Raw genomic sequence first — 20,580 nt, 5'->3', positions numbered from 1 at the left:
GTCTGCTGCAGGTACAAAGGGCAGTTTGTGCTTTATGGATATTTTATTTTCTGCTCTATTTTGCTTCGTGGTATAAGTCCACCTCTGGCTCTCATGGCAACCCAGGAGGCAACTTTGTCTGGAAATTTCAGAAATGCTCATCAGCGGTAGGCCCTCTATTCTCTTTAAGACCGTTTTATAAGGCAAGTGTCAGGGCACGATGGCCGCATGACTCTTGACAATCATGCGTTTAAATTTTTGTTCATGGATAACCCACACCTACCAAGTAACTATTCAGAGTAGAGATTGCAGAGGAATACCCTGCTCACCAATGATTTTTTATCACCACAGTAAATAGTTGCAGCAAAGGTCTTCCACTCTGTAAGCTAACTCAAGTTGTGTGCTCTGTTTTGGATAGAGTTGCTCTGTTTTGGATAGAGTGACTGAAGACCTTAAAAACCTGTGCACCAGATATGATGATTTCTGATTCTCGAGCCAATGGCATATGCCTCTGAAGGATATCGAATTTAATTGTGTGCTTGCAATTCACATCATGGCTGGACCATGTCCCAGCTTGTGAAGTGTCAAAATTTCAACATGCATTAATTTAACTTGCTGAACACACTTTAGTGTTTTCAATGAATTGTGATACAGAAGCTGTTGCAGGTTTGAATGGATTCTATGCCATTGATTATGGCCCAGATTTTTTAGTCAGATTTTTTGTATGGGTTTACAAGTGGCTCATGAAAACTTGTTTCCATCTACATATGTTACCCAATTCGTGCCACAACATGAAGCGATGGGGATGCATAAGGGCATCCAAAGATCTTTGGACCCTGATAGTGGAGCATTTGGAGCATTACCATATGACCCTCGCCACTTTTTGGCACTCTGTAGGGTTACCTGAGCGGCCTAAAACTCTTCATTTACTTCCCTGAGCTTTACTACTCCAAAATAGAAAGTGCACATGTGGCATTGTTTAGTTGCATGCAAGTAAAAATGAGTTGTAGGTGTTGTCTATCCTTGTAGAAGTCGGTATTTTGAATTTGTTATTGGTTGTATGAGTTTTCTTACAGGATTCTGCTGTGAGTTCTTGCAGTATAGTGTCACATGGGGAAGAAATTGCTTATAATGATCCCCCTGGTGGTGAGACAGAGCGCATGATCTTAAATAACCATTTGTACAAGTTGATGCGACATGCACGGCTTTCTGCATTTCAAAGATTTCTCCAACAGGTTACATCTTGAAAACAAGACCCTCATTTAGCAATTAATTTGCCCTTCTTTTTGTTGCATGTGGAGTTTAAAGTTGTGCTGCTGATGTTAATTTGTTGACCTTTCGCTCTTCTGTTTGTTTCATAATTGGCTGCTGTAAACTACTGATCTTCTTGTGGTATCTGTAAAATGAGATTCATGAAGAACTGGTCGCTCAATGATACAACCTGTGTCCATGCTAGTCATTGGTGTTGTTATCATGTTTTGCTCCCTAAACTTTATGCCTGGTGGTGAAGTGACTTTTTTTTTACTTTCAAGGACTGAAACTTGCATGGAGCCACTTGAGACTTTGCTTTCATGTTTATAGTACATGCATGTCAATTCTCTACTTGAAATTAAGTCCATGATTTGCTGTGGACCTGTTTTGAGGCTGCTCAGTCTAATCCGCTACTTAAATGTGCTGTGGTCTTGTTGACATATTTGTGGGACATTGGACAAAGAAAGACAATATATGTCACATTTTGAGGAGTTTGCACACAAAACAGATCATGTAGGAATCTCTTTGACATCCCCTGGGCCGTACGCACTCGTACAAGGCCATGACCCCCCATATGAACTCTACCGGCACTCCCAGCTCCTGCTGCCTGTGCATCAATCTGCCCCTTGGAACTATATCAAAAGCTTTGCAGAAATCCACAAAGCTACAAAAAATCCTTCTCCCATGAAATCTGCCCTCAATAATAGCTCGTAGTGTGAGAATGTGATCTAGGGTAGAGAACCCCTCCTGAAACGAGCTTGGCCTGGTGCTCAGATGCCCTCTCTTTCTGCTCATCTGTTCAGCTCATGCTCAATGATGGATACATATAATGTGGCCAGTGTGTGTCCAATCATGATAGTACGGTAATATTCAGGAAAAATAGGGCTTCCAGATTTGAAAATAGGTACAATCATGGACATGCTCCAAGTGGAAACCCTCACACATAGCTCTATCAAACATCAAATCAACAAGATCGGCCAAAAGATTATTGGCTTGTATAAAATGCTGAGCTACCAGGCCATCATGGTCATATGCTCTCCCAATCTTCATCCTACCAATAGTCTTCTTTACCATCTTCACAGTAAAGAGAGCGCAAGTACGTGGGCATGCGTCTGGCAAGAACTGCTGGTCTGGGGCCATGTAGAGAGAAGTAGCATACTCACCCATATGTCTGTAGATATAATAGCTGGTGCTGGTGGGGAGTGCTCACGAAACAATCTCCAAGTCTCACCTGAGTCCTGGCTCAAGAATAATCGATATAAATCTCTCCCCAGCTGAGTTAGGTAAGCTCTCTTCTTCCGTCGCACAAGGCGCCGAAAGGTAATTAGTGAATGTTTGTGAGTGATGACGCCCATGAGCACCTCCCTCTGTAGTTTGACTCTCGTCTCTCTACACTCCTCATTAAACCAACTGTTTTGGGGAATCTCCCAAAACGAGGTCTCTCTGAAGGGTGGCTATGTGGGAAGGCCTGTGGTGTTGCATCATGTAGTGCGTCTGTCAGAACTTGTGTGAGCTTATGAAGAGGGCGCCCTGGATCCTTCACGCCGAGGTGCATGTATATCTCATCAATATAGACAAAGTCTGTCTCCCTCATAAATTTATAGCGAGCGGCCTAAACGGTGCAGCTATCTTGTAAGAGAAACTAAGTGAAAAAGTCAGGACAACATGATCCGCTACCACCCCAATTGTCCTAGGGCAGGGCTCACCACAAAATCATCGATACATGGAAAGAAACTGGGTGTATTCATGACATATCCATTAGACTAGCTCCATGACGATGTGGGAAACAAGTGAAACCGCTCGACTCAAGGAATTTCCGGATACGATTCAGGATGTCTAAACCATGTGCACTACCCATCTCAGTAAGAAATCTGCCATACTCCCTCTGCTCTCTATGATGTGAGACTCCGGCCAGACCCATGTTGGTGGTATCAAGCTCTCTTAACATCTCTGCAGAGGTGTCATAGAAGATTGACTGGCACTGCTCTGTCATCTTGGTGTTGAAATCTCCCAAAATTATGATATCACCATCTCTGGGAAATTCCCATATATCCTCATCCAAAATAGTAAATGGTGATTGCCGACTTGGCACTGCATAAGCTGATGTACAAGGTGCAAAATAGCATATAGCAATATAAAGGTATTTGCTAGTCTCTGGTGTAACGAGACAACACCACGTGCCAACAGAAAAGAAAAGACTTTAGACGCTTCAAACAATTGAACTTAGAGAGAAACACTTCACACGAGAGACACAGAGTGGCGTAGTTCCACCCAAAAGAGCACTGACCCCAAATTGTGGCGTCCCTTGCAGTATTTCTTTATATTGCTTCAACTCAGTACCACACTGGCAGCACTGCTCACCAGCATCTCCCGCGGGAAGGATGCCAGAGATTGAGTCCTTCATTCATATATGAAGGCCAAGGATATGAAGGCCCTTGGACTTCAAAAGGAGTTTACATGAATAGCTTCAAGTCCAAAAGCATCTGGTCCCAAAGGCTAGCGCTAAAAGTACCCAACGCGATTTGTGAAAATCCGTACACCTGCCGCGTCAGCATGCCAACAGAATTTGCGGCCATCCGTACAGCCTACCACATCATTATCTTTTGCGCAAGGTGTTGTGTGAGTGTGTGCTTGCTTTAATTCAGGCCCCATCGGCCGGGGTCCCATAAGTAGTTGGGGGTTAGGATTTTAATCCTAACCCATAGGCTACTCGGTGAGGATTTGTACATCTTCTTCTGCTTCTGCTAGGGTTTAGGCCCCTCGGTCGGGATCTGTAGCTTGGCTAGAGTCTTCAGTGACTGGACACGTCAGGAATTTGTGACATCCCTTCTTGAAAGAAGAGTTATCGTCTGCGATTATATTTGCAAAACAACTCAAGCTAGAAAAATAATATTCGAGGGTCATTCTGTTTCTCATTGCATATCTGAGCTCTTGATATTCTGGCGTAGCAAAAAATCACACCTAGACCGCGCTGATGTGTAACGGGTGTCTCGATGCACTAAAATTTACATATCCAAGCAATCTCACTCAAGTAGGATGGCAAATCACGATGCAACATAGATTAGATGCTTACATATGCATGTTACAAGTCGCAGAAACATAGTCGCCGATGAATACTTCCTGGCAAATAACCATCTAAGTCCGGGCCATGAATTATTCAACGACTCCCTCATCACTCCTCCCGCAAATAACTTAACAAGGTCCAGACCATGAAATATAGAGGCCTTTTACAACCAAACGCTCCCCAGACTGTAACCTGCGTCACTTTGGAGGTTCCAAGAGTAAATACAACTCAAGATTGTTTCCAATTTCCTTTTCAATACTCCTCCCGCAAATAACCAAGAAGGTCCAGGCCATGAGTAAACTCCATTTTGCAATCATTCAATACTCCCCCGCAAATAAACACCAAGGTTCGGGCCATGACTATATTCAGGCACTTTCAAACATCAATTATTCTCTTCGGTACTTCTCCGGGAAAGAGTCCTCAAAGGCTTCTACATCTAGTCTCAGATACCCATTATAGTTCCAAGCAACAATGTTGAGTTTGGTCCCATAAGCCTCACACCGTCATGTGGTACGCCTCTCCGTAATCACAACGTGTCTGTCTTTGTAGAAAGCCACCTTGCCCTTCTCCCTTGCCAGCTTGATCTTTGGCATGACCTCCATCATGTGTGCTAGTTGTGCCAAGGTAAGATCATCTCCTAAAAAGACTCCTATCTTCTTTTTAAAGTTGGCCTCTTTTTCAAGAGCTCCTTTTTTGCTTCCATTGAGGGGAAGCGCAAAATTAGTGCCCTTTCTTTGACCGAGGATGTGCTTATATCTGCCTTCTTTTTCCCCACCCTCCATTTGGTATGTGTGGGTGTTGTCAACCCCATCATTGTCATACGCTCCTTAAATTCCTCATCCACATTATCATGGTCTTTAATACCGGATATGCCTACATGCATGGATTACGTCCTCCTCCTTTGTTCCTCTTCCAATGTCATGTTAATGATAGTTGGGTTGAGTGAATGTTATAGCTACAGGGAATGGCCATTTTCAGGTCTTCGTTCCCCGTTCCCATCTCAATTTCCCATCCTGGATTCCCGTTCCATGTTTCAGACGTGAGTACCTGAAACAGGGAATGGAATTTCATGCATGTTGCCATTCCCCGTTCCCCGTTCCGATTTCCCGTTCCGGGTAACTATGGCGTATGCTCCTTGGTCTTCTCTTTCTTGGCTACTTCAATCTACTTCTCGGCCTCCTCTCTTGCTTCTTGCTTGAGGTTCTTTTTTTTTCAACAAGAAAAAGATCCTTCCATTAGTTAATAAACTTCCCATAGGGCTACAACCGGCCTCTGCTAGAGAGGGCTACATCAGGAACATGGGGCCACATTTTGTTTCTCTTTCTCTTTGATCATTTGTTCCTGTTCCTTGATGACCTTGATTTCCTCTATCCCCGAGAGCTAGAATTCACCTTCCTCTACTCCACTGCTTGCTCTATCAGCAAGCTCTCACTTGAGGGACTGAGACCTCTTCTTTGAGTGCTTGTGAATCTGCCTTAAGTGCTTGTATCTTTGCGTGCAGGTCCGCTTTCTCCTTCTTCCATTGCGTGCCTTTGTTGAGGAACATTTGAAGAAGGTTGGCCTTCTCCTTCCACCATCCTTCCATCTCTGCTTTCCATTCCTTCATCTCCCTTTTCACTTGTGTTATCCGCTTGTTTGTAAGCATGAAGGTTACCTTTGTACAAGACTTGCAAACTGGTGAAGCGCTCATGACCTCCTCATAACAGCCCCCGCAAGCCACCTGGGCGACTGAGCTGGTTACCTGCTAGACTTGCCAAGCACATAACGGTGAGAGTCTGCTCACACCAACATTTGCCTACCTGTTCACAAGGTGTGCACTTGCACAAAAAGTCCAGCTCAAGCAGAGACTGCCACGCATGCTATAGCAGCAGCAACTTGCTGCGCGTTCACACCTCGAAGGCAAGCGTAGGCTGAATTTAGGACTTCGTAAGGTAATAACTTTACGGCAATAAACTTACGACAATGTTGTGCCCGTCGTATGAATGACGGGGCGAGCATGGCAGCAATAGCAAAATGCAAGTCCTCACAGCGTGCAAGTATTGGCGTAACAGTGTGCAAGTGCTGGCGTGCAGGAGTGATGGTGGGCAAAGCATGCGCGAGAGAGAGAGAGAGAGAGAGAGAGAGAGAGAGAGAGAGAGAGAGAGAGAGAGAGAGAGAGAGAGAGAGAGAGAGAGAGAGAGAGAGAGAGAGATGAAATGTTATATTAACGTCTTCAAAAGGCCAAAGTGACCTATGAGACCAGAAAGTTACAATGTGAAGGATCTGATACAAAGTCAGAGTTAGAGTAACAAGATGACAACAATGACAAAAATGAAATGACAAATGTCACAATAAAATACTATGGAATCCTAAACTACTAGGTGTGAACAACAGCTAGCTGGGATAGCTAGATCACAAGAGATCCAGCATCGGTCGTTGGCGGATCTCATCAATCTCCTCCATGGTCAGTAGTCTGACCGGGCGTCGTGCATGTCGAGCCAAAGTAATCCGAATCCTCTGATGCAGCCTCCGTCGATGCTGTGTAGTCCTCCGCAGTCGTGGGCGTCTGGATCTTCCTAGCTCAGTCGCTCGGTCGATCAATGTGCCTCTGGTGTGAGACGACGAGCTCTGCTGTGGTAGTAACTCCTTCGGGTGTCCAGTGGCAGCTCTAAAGAAATCGGTGATGTGTCTCTGGGACTGGCTAGCCTCTCCTCTCATCAGGCTCTCTCTCTGTCTGCGTAGCTCGAGCAAAAACAAACCCAAGCATCTCTGATCCTCGTATTGCATGACTCTGGAGAATGGTCCAAAGCCCTCTCTGAACAAGCAATGGAAGCGGCCTCGTATCTCGTAGTAGACGGGGCAGTGGCATGTGTAGTGCAACTCTTGTCTTAGGCTCGATGTCACACAGGGGGCATGTCCTGGCCTCTGCCGGTACTCCACTGTATCTCCCAATCTCGATCCGCAGCTGGTGTGAAGATGTACGTATCTGGCCGATAGCACATCGTATCCCATGAGACAAGTGGGTGTCCATGTATCTCGGCCTCGTCACAAAGCCATCAACCGTAAGCTGGAGGAGATGCTCTCTGTAGAAAGCCATCTTCGTGCCCAGCTCTTATGCTGGCTGTATCCATGTCCTCCTGGTGTCTAGCTGAGTCAAGTCCTGGCGGATGAGCCTGGTGATCTCGGACTGTGTAAGAGTCAGAGAGGGTGCATCCAGTGAGTACTGGAAGGGAGGCAATCTGTCTATGCTGAACCCATGCGCCTGAAACCATGATGTCATCTCCCCATACCAGCATGTTGTATCTCCCTGCATGGCTAACTGTCGAGAGGACTCAAGTGTAAGGCGGGCATATCTGTCTCTGGGAAGTTCCCATATGCGGTGTATGAAGGAGACCGATCTGGTGAGCGCCTCAACCACTAGTGGGGGGGCAGCTAGCTGTGCTCGAACAATAGCACGTGGTACTGAGGCCTTGGCTCTAATGAGCCGCGAGATCATAGAGACCAGAGGCTTCTCCATGTCCCCCCATCCATCACTGCGGCCTGTCCTCCCGTGATGATCTAATGAAGGTCCCCAAATCTCAGCTCCATAAAGCAATGCAGAAGCCACCAGAGTGTCAAAGAGCCAGAGCTTCGTCCTAGGCTCCTGAAACTGAACTTGTGAACACATCCTTTCCAATCTACCCAATGCTACATGGGCTCTGGTCAGTCTAGTCTCTGCTGCCCTCCTCAATGAAAATGCTGGCCCACTAAAAACCACTCCGAGGTAAGTGTACGCATCTGTATACTCCACAGTCTCCTGGCCGTATGTGAATGCTGGCGCTGGCCTCCAGATCCACTGTGGGGTGGTATTAAATACCATGACCTTGGTTTTACCAAGGTTGATGGACAAACCACTTTCCTGAGCAAACCTATTCAAAGCATCCAAGTGACGTTGCATCCCCTCCGGAGAGTCGGAGATCAACACAATATCATCAGCATATAACAATAATGGAATCCATGTCCCTGCCAGCTGTGCACCTCTATCACCATCTCTCTCAATGTAGTCAGAAACCTCATCCAAATACATACCAAATAGAGTAGGAGAGAGCGGGCAGCCGTGCTTCACCCCAATAGTGGAGTGAATCGGTGTGGATAGACCCTCTGAGGTGCGTACCTGCCCCACTACTGACCTGTATAATGCCATGACCCCCCAAATGAGCTCTATGGGTACTCCCATCTGCTGTAATCTACGCATCAATCTAGCTCTAGGCATTGTGTCAAATGCTTTGCGGAAATCCACAAAGCTACAATATATCCGTCTCCCACACGATCTACCCTCCTCAATGATGGCTCTGAGTGTCAAGATATGGTCAAGAGTAGAAAAACCCCTTCTGAACCCTACCTGCCCGGCTGCGCGTATCCCCTCCCTCTCTGCCCATCTACTCAGCTGCTGCTCAAGAATAGATGCGTACAACCATGCCAATGTGTGTCCAATCATGATAGTGCGATAATTCCCAGGCTCCATAGGTCTCCCGACTTGAAGATAGGTACAATAGTAGATAGGCTCCAAGTATCAGGCAAGCCCTCACACATGGCACGGTCAAACATCACTGCTAGAAGCTCTGCTTGTAGATCTCTGGCATGTGTGAAATGCTCAGCCACTAAACCATCATGATCGTATGCTCTCCCAGTCCTCATCCTGTCAATGGCCTTCCTCACCATCTCCGCGGTGAAAAAAGCACATGTGTGTGGGCATGGATCGGGAGGGTCGGGAAGGGGGGGCTGCTCAGGAACTGTGTACAGAGATGATGCGTACTGGCCCCAGTCCTCTGTAGAAGTGATGGGGGGGGGGGGGGGGGGGGAGAGTGCTCCTGAAAGAGCCGCCATGCCTCACGTGAGTCCTGACTCAAGAACAGCTGATATAGATCCTGCTCTAGCCGAGCCAAAAATGCCCTCTTCTTCCGCCGCACTAGGCGTCGGAAGTCAATCTGTGACTGTCTGTGAGTGATGTCCCCCAAAAGCACCTTCCTCTGAAGTCTAGCTCTAGTGTCCCGGCATTCCTCATCATACCAACTGTTCTGGGGCATGCTCCCCGAACGGCGTCTCTGCTCAGGCTGGGTAGGTGGGTATGCCTGTGCTGCTGCATCATGTAGTGTCTGTGTCAATATAGTAGTAAGCTCCTCCAGAGGTCGCCCTGGCTCCTCTGTGCATAGTGTCTGTAGATCCCTACAATGTATACAGAGTCTGTCTCCCGCGTGAAGGTGTAGCGAGAAGGGGCTGCTGTCTGTAGCCTGTGTGCTACACTAAACTGAAAAGAGATGGTCATTGACACAAGAGCATGATCCACTGCCACACCAACAGGTCTAGGTCCAACCGTGAGATCCTGGATACTAGAGATGAGGCTCGGCTGTGCCATGACATAGTCCATTGTGCTGGCTCCATGTCTGTGTGGAAAGCATGTAAAACCCCCTGAGGCGGGAAATCTCTGTAGGCCATTCAAGATGGCCAATCCATGTGCAGTCCCCATGTCTATCAAGTGTCGTCCATACTCAGTGTGTTCTCCATCTTGTGATAGTCTGGATAGGCCTGTCTCTGCAGGATCTAGCTCTCTCAGCATCTCCTCTGAAGTATCATAAAATACTGTCTGATGATGGGCAGTCCTAGCATTGAAATCCCCTAGAATGATGATGTCACCATCTCTAGAGAACTCCCATATGTCATCATCCAAAATAGAGAAAGGGGATTGTCCTCTGGGTGGTACATACACTGACGTGCTCGGGGGAAAGTAGCAAATAGCAATGTAAAGATATCTGTCTGTCTCTGCTCTCAGTCTCACCCACATGTACCTAGCTTGCTCATCTCTGTGGGCTATATGTATCAATGGCTGCAACTCCTCCCTGAATAACACTGCCACTCCTTATTATCCCCGCCCTCTGCGCTCTGATCGTGTCTCCTGTCTATAGGCAGTCTCCCATCTATATCCACTAATGTGAGGCATAGACTGCCCATGGGCCTGATGTGTCTCAGAGTAGAAGACGATGTCTCTTCCCCTGAAACTATCCTCAACGGCGCCCACATCAAGTCGCATAGATCCATTACAATTCCACGTGGCAACTTTGAGGGTGGTCCCACGGGTCTCACACCGTCATGTGGAGTGCCGCTCTACAATCACAACCCGGCCATCTTTGTAGAAGGCCGTCTTTCCCTTCTCCCTTGCCGCTTGAATCTTTGGCATTACCTCTCTCATATGCGCAAGCTGTGTGAGAGTGAGGTCATCTCCAAGGAATATGCCCGTTTTCTTTAGTGTAGGACGCTTCTTCAAGAAGTCCTTCTTTGCCTCCATGGATGGGAAACGGATGATTAGAGCTCTCCCTTTTGAAGTCTCCCCATTGCCTTGTGTCTTCTTCCCCACCCTCCATGCCTTTGTATGAGTAGCCTCACTACCCACCATGCGGAGAAGTTCTTCAACTTCCCCTTACACATCATCTCGGTCTTTTAGACCGGTTACTCTTATATGCAAAGCTCTAGTTTTCCTTCGTTGTTCTTCTTCTAGAGTCATGTTGATGATTGTAGGAGTGGGGACAGATGTGGTTTCTTTCCCTTTGCCTTTCTTAGCGACTTCTATCCACTTCTCGGCCTCATCCGCCTTCTTTTGTGTCTTCGTGATCACATCCATCCACGAAGACGTCTTTACTATCTTTTGTTTCTCCTCCTCTTTGATCATCCGTACCTGCTCTTTGATGACCTTGATTTCCTCTACTACCGAAGGCTGGAATTCCCCCTCCTCTAGTCCACTGCTCGCTCTATCGGCAAGTTCTCGCCTGAGAGCTGAGACCTCTTCTTTAAGTGCTTTGGAGTCCGCCTTAAGTGCTTGTAGCTCTGCGTGCAGTCCTCTTTCTCTTTCTTCCACTGCGCGCCTTCGTTGAGAAACATTTGAAGAAGGTTGGCCTTCTCTTTCCACCATCCCTCCATATGTGCTTTCCAGTCTTTCATCTCCCTTTCCATTTGTGTAATCCGCTTGTTTGTAAGCACAAAAGTTGCCTTCGGATGGGGCTTACATACCAACGAAGCAGTCATGACCTCCATAAAAAATACAATCTGCACTTCTACCAAGTCAACCCACTTTGTCCACATCACACATACATCCCTGTCCCGCATGATGCATACATGTGTGTTCCCCATATCAATCATACATTTTTGATTTTCTGCAATTTTCTGTCAATGCTGAAAATTATGTAATTCTGAAATTCTGAAAATCTGAAATTTCCCTGCAGGTCTGCAACTCGTAAGAAAATGTAAATTCTGTATTTCTGCAGGTCCGAAAAGTGTGACTGTGCGCTATCTTCACTGTAATGCACCTGCGAGCTTGGGGGGGGGGGGGTTGGGGCGCAGTCCAGCCACGAGTAAGGCCGTGTGGTAGGGGGTTGGGGGGGGGTGGCACATTGTCACAACAGGGGGGGGGTGCAGTCCAGCTGTGAGACCATGCGCTGCTGTGGCGCAGGCAGCAGGGTGCAGCCCAGGTGGCACGCAGCTCAGCAGCAGCAGGCAGGTGGCGCGCAGCTCAGAGAGAGAGAGAGAGAGAGAGAGAGAGAGAGAGAGAGAGAGAGAGAGAGAGAGAGAGAGAGAGAGAGAGAGAGAAAGAAAGAAAGAAAGAAAGATTTTTAACGTCTATGTCAGGCCGAAATCGGCCTATGAGACAAATCAAATGTACATGGTGTGTATGTCATCCGTCTATCGGAAAGACAAATGAAACAAAACTGATACAAAACTGAATTGAATGTAGGTAGTGGGGTATCTGAGGAGGGATGGAGCTCTATCTCTAGGGGTATATGCATGTCTATATGCTCAAGGTAGTACAATCATGAGAATGCATCAAGCTATCTAGCTCCATCCTGTACTAATGGGGGGATGTAAGATGTGGTACATGGGCGGGTCTGGTGCCAAGGCTACCCGGATGAAAGCTGTCGGGTCGGCCCTCATCTGGGCCACTCGCTCCTCAGTGGCACGGCGCTCCCGGGCTTGGATCTCCTCGATCTGTCGGTGGTGGGAGCTCGCGCCCCTGTAGCCTGTGACTCGTGGTCGTCGTCTAGCTCGGCTCACCTCCGCCTGTGGGAGTGTCACTCCCCTCTGAGTGTCTGGTGAGGGAGGGGCGGCAATCCTCTGAAAGAAGTCTGTGAGCTGCGACTGTCTCCCCTCTGTCTGTGTAGCTGTGTGTGGCTGTAGTAGTGTGTCCCGATGGCTCTGTATCTCTAGTAAGAACCGTCCGAGCTGTCTCTGATCTCGAGAGTCCATGATCTCTCGGAGAGTGGGCTGTCCTCTGAATAAGGCCTCATACTTGCCTCTGATCTCAGTGTATGCTCTGCATCTACATACAAAGTGCTCCTCACTCTCCACCTCCTCTGTGCAGGCTCTGCAGACTCGCTCCTCCCTGGGAACACCAGTATGTCTCCCGATCTCAATCTCTAACCTGTGTGAAGCCACTCTCAGCTGACCAATCGCCACACGTGAGCTATGTGGCATATATGTGTCGATGTAGCGTGGTCTCTGTATGAACCCCCCAGACAATATGGTGAGAAACTGGTCTCTGTAATCTGACATCCTCGTCCCCAAGCCAGGTGACTCCCAGACTCTCCTAGTGTATAGCTGCCACAGATCCTGTCTCAATACAAGTTCCTCTCACTGCGAGAGAGGTGAACATATGGTGAGTGGGGGTCGTACTGGAATGGTGGTAGGCTCTCCATGTCAAGACCGTGAAACCATGCTCTGAGAGAGAGAGAGAGAGAGAGAGAGAGAGAGAGAGAGAGAGAGAGAGAGAGAGAGAGAGAGAGAGAGAGAGAGAGAGAGAGAGAGAGAGAGAGAGAGAGAGAGAGAGAGAGAGAGAGAGAGAGAGAGAGAGAGAGAGAGAGAGAGAGAGAGAGAGAGAGAGAGAGAGAGAGAGAGAGAGAGAGAGAGAGAGAGAGAGAGAGAGAGAGAGAGAGAGAGAGAGAGAGAAATGAAATGCTATATTAACGTCTTCAAAAGGCCATAGTGACCTATGAGACCAGAAAGTTACAAGGTGGTGGATCTGATACAAAGAGTAACAAAATAACAAGAGTACAAAACAAAGATATATACTATGGGGTCCTAGACTGGTCGATGTGAACTAAGCAAAAATGGGCGGCTTGCTGGGATAGCTGAATCACAGGAGATCTAGCATCGGTCGTCGGCGGATCTCATCAATCTCCTCCATGGTTAGTAGTCTGACCGGGCGTCGTGCATGCTTGGCCAGAGTGCTCCGAATCTTCTGACGTAGCCTCCGTCGGTGCTGTGTAGTCCTCCGCAGTCGTGGGCGCTTGGATTTCCCCAGTTCAGTTGCTCGGTCGATCAGTGTGCCTCTGGTGTGAGACAAGGGGGGGCTCTGCTGTGGGAGTGGCTCTTGCGGCTGTCCCGTGTCTGCTCTGAAGAAGTCTGTGATCCGTCTTTGAGACTGGCTAGCCTCGCCACTCATCAGGCTATCTCCGTGTCTGCGCAGCTCGAGCAAGAAGAAACCCAGGCATCTCTGATCCTCGTATCCCATGACTCTTGAGAGTGGTCCAAAACCCTCTCTGAACAAGCAATGGAAGCGGCCTCGTATCTCGTAGTAGACGGGGCAGCGGCATGTATAATGCAGCTCTGTCTCAGGCTCCATGTCACACAAGGGGCATGTCCTGGCCTCTGCTGGTACTCTGCTGTATCTCCCAGTCTCAATCCGCAGCTGGTGAGAAGATGTGCGTAACTGGCCAATAGCACATCGTATCCCGTGAGACAAGTGGGTGTCCATGTATCTGGGTCTCGTCACAAAACCATCCTCCGTAAGCTGGAGAAGGTGGTCTCTGTAGAAAGCCATCTTCGTGCCCAATTCCTGTGCTGGCTGTGTCCATGTCCTCCTGGTGTCTAGCTGGGTCAGGTCTTGGCGGATGAGCTTGGTGATCTCTGACTGTGTAAGAGTGAGAGATGGTGCATCCAATGAGTACTGGAATGGTGGCAGCCTGTCTATGCTGAACCCATGCGCCTGAAACCATGATGCCATCTCCCCATACCAGCATGTTGTATCTCCTTGCATGGCTATTTGTCGAGAGGACTCAAGTGCTATGCGAGCATATCTGTCTCTAGGAAGTTCCCATGTGCGGTTTATGAAGCAGACTGATCTGGTGAGCGCCTCCACCACTAGTGGGGGGGCCGCTAGCTCTGCTCGAATAATGGCCCGTGGTACTGATGGTTTGGCTCTAATGAGCCGCGAGATCATAGAGACGAGAGGTTTCTCCATGTTCCCCCATCCATCTGTGCGACCCGGCCTCCCGTGGTGATCCAATGAAGGTCCCCATATCTCAGCTCCATAGAGCAATGCTGAAGCCACCAAAGTGTCAAAGAGCCAGAGCTTCGTCCGGGGCTCCTGAAACTGAACCTGCGAACACATCTTCTCTAATCTACCCAAAGCTGCGTGGACTCTAGTTAGTCTGGTCTCTGCTGCTCTTCTGAGTGAGAATGTAGGTCCGCTAAAAACCACTCCAAGGTAAGTGTAAGCATTTGTGTACTCCACAGTCTCCTGGCCATATGTGAATGTAGGTGCTGACCTCCCTATCCACTGTGGGGTGGTATTAAACACCATAACCTTGGTTTTACCAAGGTTGATAGACAAACCACTTTCGTGGGCAAACCTATGCAAAGCATCCAATTGACGTTGCATTCCCTCTGGAGATTCGGAGATCAACACTATATCATCAGTATATAGCAAAAGTGGAATCCATGTCCCTGCCAACTGTGCACCTCTATCACCATCGCTCTCAATGTAGTCAGAAACCTCATCCACATACATACCGAAAAGAGTAGGAGAGAGTGGGCAGCCCTGCTTCACCCCAATCGTGGAGTGAACCGGTGTAGAAAGTCCCTCAGGGGTGCGTACATGCCCTACTACTGATCTGTACAATGCCATGATCCCCCAAATGAGCTCTGTGGGTACTCCCATTTCCTGTAATCTGCGCATCAATCTAGCTCTGGGTACTGTGTCAAAAGCTTTGCGGAAGTCCACAAAGCTACAATAGATTCGTCTCCCATGAGATCTACCCTCCTCAATGATGGCCCTGAGTGTCAAGATATGGTCAAGAGTAGAGAAGCCTCTCCTGAACCCTGCCTGCCTAGCTGCACGCATTCCTTCCCTCTCTGCCCATCTACTCCGCTGTTGCTCAAGAATGGATGCATACAACCGTGCCAGTGTGTGTCCAATCATGATAGTGCGATAATTCCCAGGCTCCATGGGGTCTCCTGACTTGAAGATAGGTACGATCGTAGATAGGCTCCAAGTGTCCGGTAGGCCCTCACACATGGCCCGGTTAAACATAACTGCTAGAAGCTCTGCTAGGTCTTTGGAGTGCATGAAATGCTTAGCGACTAAGCCATCATGATCATATGCTCTCCCAGTCCTCATTCTGTCAATAGCTTTCTTCACCATCTCAGCCGGTGAAAAAAGCACATGTGTGGGCATGGATCGGGGGGGTTGGGAAGGGGCGGCTGTCTAGGTATTGTGTACAAAGATGATGCGTACTGACCCCAGGTCTCTGTGGAGGAAATAGTGGGGGGGGGGGGGGGGGGGGGGGGACCGCTCATGAAAGAGCCGCCACGCCTCACGCGAGTCCTGACTCAAGAATAGCTGGTATAGATCCTGCTCGAGTCGAGCCAAAAAAGCCCTCTTCTTCCGCCGCACCAGGCGTCGGAAGTCAGTCTGTGATTGTCTGTGAGTGACGTCCCCCAAAAGCACCTCCCTCTGAAATCTGGCTCTAGTCTGGCGGCACTCCTCATCGTACCAACTGTTCTGAGGCATGCTCCCTGATGGGCGTCTCTGCTCAGGTTGGGTGTGTGGGTATGCCTCTGCTGTTGCATCATGTAATGTCTGTGTCAGTATAGTAGTTAGCTCCTCCAGAGGTCGCCCCGGGTCCTCAATGCATAGGCGTCTGTAGATCCCGTCTATGTATACAGAATCTGTCTCCCGTGTGAAGGTGTAGCGAGTAGGGGCTACTACCCGTGGCTTGTGTGCTACACTAAACTGGAAGGAGATGGTCATCGACACCAGAGCATGATCCACTGCCACCGGACCGGTCTGGGCCCAACTGTGAGATCCTGGAGAGATGAGATTCGGCTTTGCCATGACATAATCCACTGTGCTTGCTCCATGTCTGTGTGGGAAGCATGTAAAACCTCCTGCAGCAGGAAATCTCTGTAGGCCATTCAAGATGGCCAATCCATGTGCGGTGCCCATGTCTATCAGATGTTGCCCATACTCAGTATATTCCACATCGTGTGATAGTTTGGACAGGCCCGTCTCTACAACATCTAGCTCTCTTAGCATCTCCTCTGAAGTATCATAAAACACTGTCTGGTGATGGGCAGTCCTAGCATTGAAGTCCCCTAGGATGATAATGTCACCATCTCTAGAGAACTCCCATATGTCATCATCCAAAATAGAGAAAGGGGACTGTCCTCTGGGTGATGCATAAACTGATGTACTCGGGGGAAAGTAGCAAATAGCAAGGTAGAGATATCTGCCTGTCTCTGCTTTCAATCTCACCCACATGTACCTAGCCTGCTCATCCCTGCGGGCTATATGTATCAACGGCTGCAGATCCTCTCTAAATAACACTGCCACTCCCCCCGAGCCCCGTCCTCTGTGCTCTGAGTGTCTCCTGTCTGTAAGCTGTCTCCCACTTGTATCCACTGATGTGAGGCATGGATTGCCCAGGGGCCTGGTGTGTCTCAGATTAAAAGATGATGTCTCTTCCAGTAAAGCTATCCTCATAAGCACCCACATCAAGACGCATAGATCCATTACAGTCCCAGGCAGCCACTTTGAGTGTGGTCCCATAAGTCTCGCACCAACATGTGGAGCGTCGCTCTAGTATTACCACTCTTCCATCTCGGTAAAAGGCCATGAAACGTTTATATTAAGAATTCCTACCATTGAAAAGGGACTCTGCACCATCTAGGGTTGTGTATCCTCCTCCATGGGTAGCTACAATACCTTCTCCAAGAAATTGGGTTTGAAAGATTGTGCTTATGGTAATAGTGAGGTGTGAAGTCAAGTGGTCAACTACTCTCAAAGGTGAATTCCTTATTAAGTAGCCTTAGAATGCTATGCGTACCAGAATGCCCATATTTAAGCTTTAGCTAAATCTGAAAACAATCCCCTTGAGAAGAAATGGTATAGCTGATAATGGGAGATGGGGTCATTGTTGTGGCTCCTAGTGGAGGATTTTAGCCACAAGCCCTTAGTTAAACTGAAACCCACCTCCATTGCCCGTGCTTGTCCACCCTCCAGGCGTTGCCTTGCCTTTTTGATGCATTGGACTCTTTAAAGAGGCTATGGAATCTTGGGCCACAGGAAGGAAAAATTTGCACCAAACAGTGAAGCCAAAGGCGGGACAGGGCCAAAGGTGGTGGCATCATGCAGTGGAGGGGCGAGAGCACAAGTGAAGGCACGGAAATGGCAACATTGTTGATCTTCAATAGAAATGCAAGAAGTGGCAGTGGCTGGCTGCTCTGGAGGGCTAAATTCAGTAAATAAAGAGTCCAACAAAGACAACTATTAGGTATCTTATCAGATTTTGGTACATTTCTAGTATTGTTTTCTCCCAGGGGACAGTATTTCACACTTTTCCCTTACAATCTACTCAAGTTGGCTGTCAAGAGCCTCGACATACTTGCTCACTCAAGTTTAAATTGTTTGAACTGCATCAGCTTTACTTCCTAAGAGTATACACTATATGATGGTGGTTAAGTTTTCAGGTTGCAGATGGGTACCTTGTGAAGTACACAGCTTCTATCGTGGGCCTTTGCGTGTTTGCACTTCCATTTTATTTTGACAAGAAGGTAAAGAGTTTCAAGAGTTCGTTTGAGACAAAGAGCAGGCTGATATTTGAGGATGTTAAGAGAGTCACCATTAATTCAATCTTTTGGTTATTGTTTCTTTCTTTTATCTATCAGAAAGATAGTTTGCTTTCTACCGGCGAGTATATTCGTGCTGTCCGCTTGATGATGGTAAGACATTTTTGCAGAGATTAATCTATAACAAGTAAGGTTTTTCCATATGGTTTAAGAATACCTAAATGTATAAAGGCTAGTCTTCATTTTTTCATATGATTTCAGAACACCTCAAAAGCAATTGGTCAACTTGTATTATTGTACAAGAGAGTAACTTCTCTGGCTGCTTGTACATCTCGAGTTTCAGAGTTATTGGAATCTGTAAGCTCCTTTTATTGGTCATGCACTGAATTCTTCAGTCTCCAGAAATGTCTTGCCGATCTCAGAGACATGTTCTCAGTGTTATTGAATTCTCAGGTAAAATCGCTCAGAGCAGGTCACAGTCAGCGAATGTCACTTGCTCTTCAGAAATCTCAACTTGTGGGAATGGAAAAAAATGAGTCTATGCCAACATTATCAAAGATCACCAGCAGTAACAAAATAGCGTATGTATTCTTTGAACATTTTCACTGTTTTATCATGATGTTGGAAGCGTCACTTCTCCATACTTTCGAACTTGCAGCTTCCAAAATGTGAGCATCTATACACCGGATAACATGCTTTTAGTTCAGGGACTCAGTTTTGAGGTAGTACTAGGTCAGTCCGTCATCATCATGGGTCCCAATGGAAGGTAATCAAACGTCTTTTTCCTTCCTTCGCATTTCTCATTGGTTTTTTTGAAGCCTTGAACTGACACGAACAACCCACATAGAGAATTAGTAAGCATACATAAATGCCCAGCATGAATGTACACATAGTACACATGTCACCATAACTGCAATTTGGGCTAGTGCGTATCCTCATGATTGTAAGAACCTCTAGATTTAAGCTTTAATCATGTTTACAAGCAAAGATGTAGTCATAAAATTAGTTATTTAGTTGGCCGATTGTTGTTGTAGAAGAATGGTTATAGCCATTAAGCAAGTTGTCTAATTAGAGAAGTGCCAGATGCTGTAGAGGCACTGCAGTTCGACCAAGGTATGCCTAATAGCGTGTTGCTTTTGAAATTCGCAGTGGAAAGTCCTCCCTATTTAGAGTTTTAGCAGAATTGTGGCCCTTGCAAAGTGGAATAATTGAGAGACCGGTACGAGAAGACATGTTTTATCTATCTCAGGTAAGCATTTTTTGTATGATTCTCAAAAGAAAAGTAATTTTTCTGCTATAGGCTATTTTTGGCAGCATGCTTTCAGATTCCTTGTGTTTCTTTCTTGACAGAGACCTTACGTAGTGCAAGGCACATTAAGAGATCAAGTCCTTTATCCATCAATAAACGCCAGGGTCTCCAAACGCCAGAAACCTCAACAGGATTGCTCAGGGTCTGTATGCCAACTGATTGATGATGATGATGATGATGCTCTCATAATAAAGGCTCTTCAATCTACAGAGCTTGGATATCTACTTGATCGTGGAAGTGGGCTTGATCAATGCCAGGTCACTACCCTTTTCAAACAATGAGCTTATGTTTTTCCTACAAAGAAATCATACAGGTTCACATGGTACTAATCAATGCAGAACTGGGAAGAGACTTTATCAGGAGGAGAAAAGCAGCGACTAGCTGTGTCTCGTTTGCTCTACCATAATCCTAAGTATGTTCTTCTTTTCTGCATGCAGTGAATGACACAACATGTCGCATTATAGGGGTCTTGATTTTTTCTTTAGGTTTGCTATCCTAGATGAGTGCACATCAGCTGTGAGTGCAGACGGAGAGGAAAAGCTGTACCAGGAGCTGCACAAAAGTGGTATTACAATGCTTTCAATTGCGCACCGGCCAGCTTTAAAAAAGTACGTCTTTTTTGGTTCCCCGTGTGTCGCTTTTATCGGTCCGCTATTGAGAAAATAAGTTCTGATTGCTAGACTGATATTATTGTAGTTCGTATTGCCACGATCCAACTGGTTGGTGCTAGTTTCTCTTTCTTAATTAGCTGCTGTGAGTACGCATGTATTTTTGTGTTGCAGGTTATCTTTGAATCTGCTTTGGAAGAGATGAAGTATATGGGAATTTTGCCCAACCATGAAAAGAAGTCTTTTGCTTTACATGCAACATCTTTTTTCTTTTTGTACTTCCATGGGAAAAAGGTTAACCTCCTGTTGAACCTAACATTTTCTCTTGGAGGCTCCCTTAGCTCAAGGAGGCCATGTGATGAGTGAAGGATAACCACTGCCCTCTTATATGTGGCACCTACATGCTACTTTAATAACTAGCCTCTTGTTGAAACTAGCTTCCGAGCATGTAAGAGGAAGCCAAAGATGGAGGAGCATTACATTTGCAGAGATCCCGTTTATGACGATATTTGATGGAG

The 20,580-nt window shown here is 47.1% G+C and overlaps 1 protein-coding gene across 7 annotated transcripts in view; it reads left to right on the top strand.

Moving 5' to 3' along the window:
• LOC147435860 (uncharacterized) overlaps positions 1 to 20,580 on the top strand; it is a 97,030-nt gene that overhangs the window by 75,123 nt on the left and 1,327 nt on the right. For 2 of the 7 annotated variants that reach the window (XM_086488775.1, XM_086488774.1), the window contains exons 7-17: positions 12 to 146; positions 1,079 to 1,214; positions 18,047 to 18,130; positions 18,245 to 18,298; positions 18,407 to 18,502; positions 18,599 to 18,726; positions 18,804 to 18,911; positions 19,295 to 19,394; positions 19,496 to 19,711; positions 19,793 to 19,866; positions 19,940 to 20,062. In XM_086488775.1, coding sequence (XP_086344901.1) covers positions 12 to 146; positions 1,079 to 1,214; positions 18,047 to 18,130; positions 18,245 to 18,298; positions 18,407 to 18,502; positions 18,599 to 18,726; positions 18,804 to 18,911; positions 19,295 to 19,394; positions 19,496 to 19,711; positions 19,793 to 19,866; positions 19,940 to 20,062 — 1,254 coding nt within the window. Of the gene's footprint in view, positions 1 to 11; positions 147 to 1,078; positions 1,215 to 18,046; positions 18,131 to 18,244; positions 18,299 to 18,406; positions 18,503 to 18,598; positions 18,727 to 18,803; positions 18,912 to 19,294; positions 19,395 to 19,495; positions 19,712 to 19,792; positions 19,867 to 19,918; positions 20,063 to 20,236; positions 20,577 to 20,580 lie in introns of those variants that run through there. The other 5 variants (XM_086488772.1, XM_086488773.1, XM_086488776.1 and 2 more) reach the window with 4 other exon arrangements.

Source organism: Adiantum capillus-veneris, chromosome 18 (assembly GCF_014529385.1).
Source record: "Adiantum capillus-veneris isolate H3 chromosome 18, ASM1452938v2, whole genome shotgun sequence".
In the NCBI taxonomy this organism is placed as follows: Eukaryota; Viridiplantae; Streptophyta; class Polypodiopsida; order Polypodiales; family Pteridaceae; genus Adiantum; species Adiantum capillus-veneris.
This window is presented reverse-complemented; position numbering and strand designations above follow the sequence as displayed.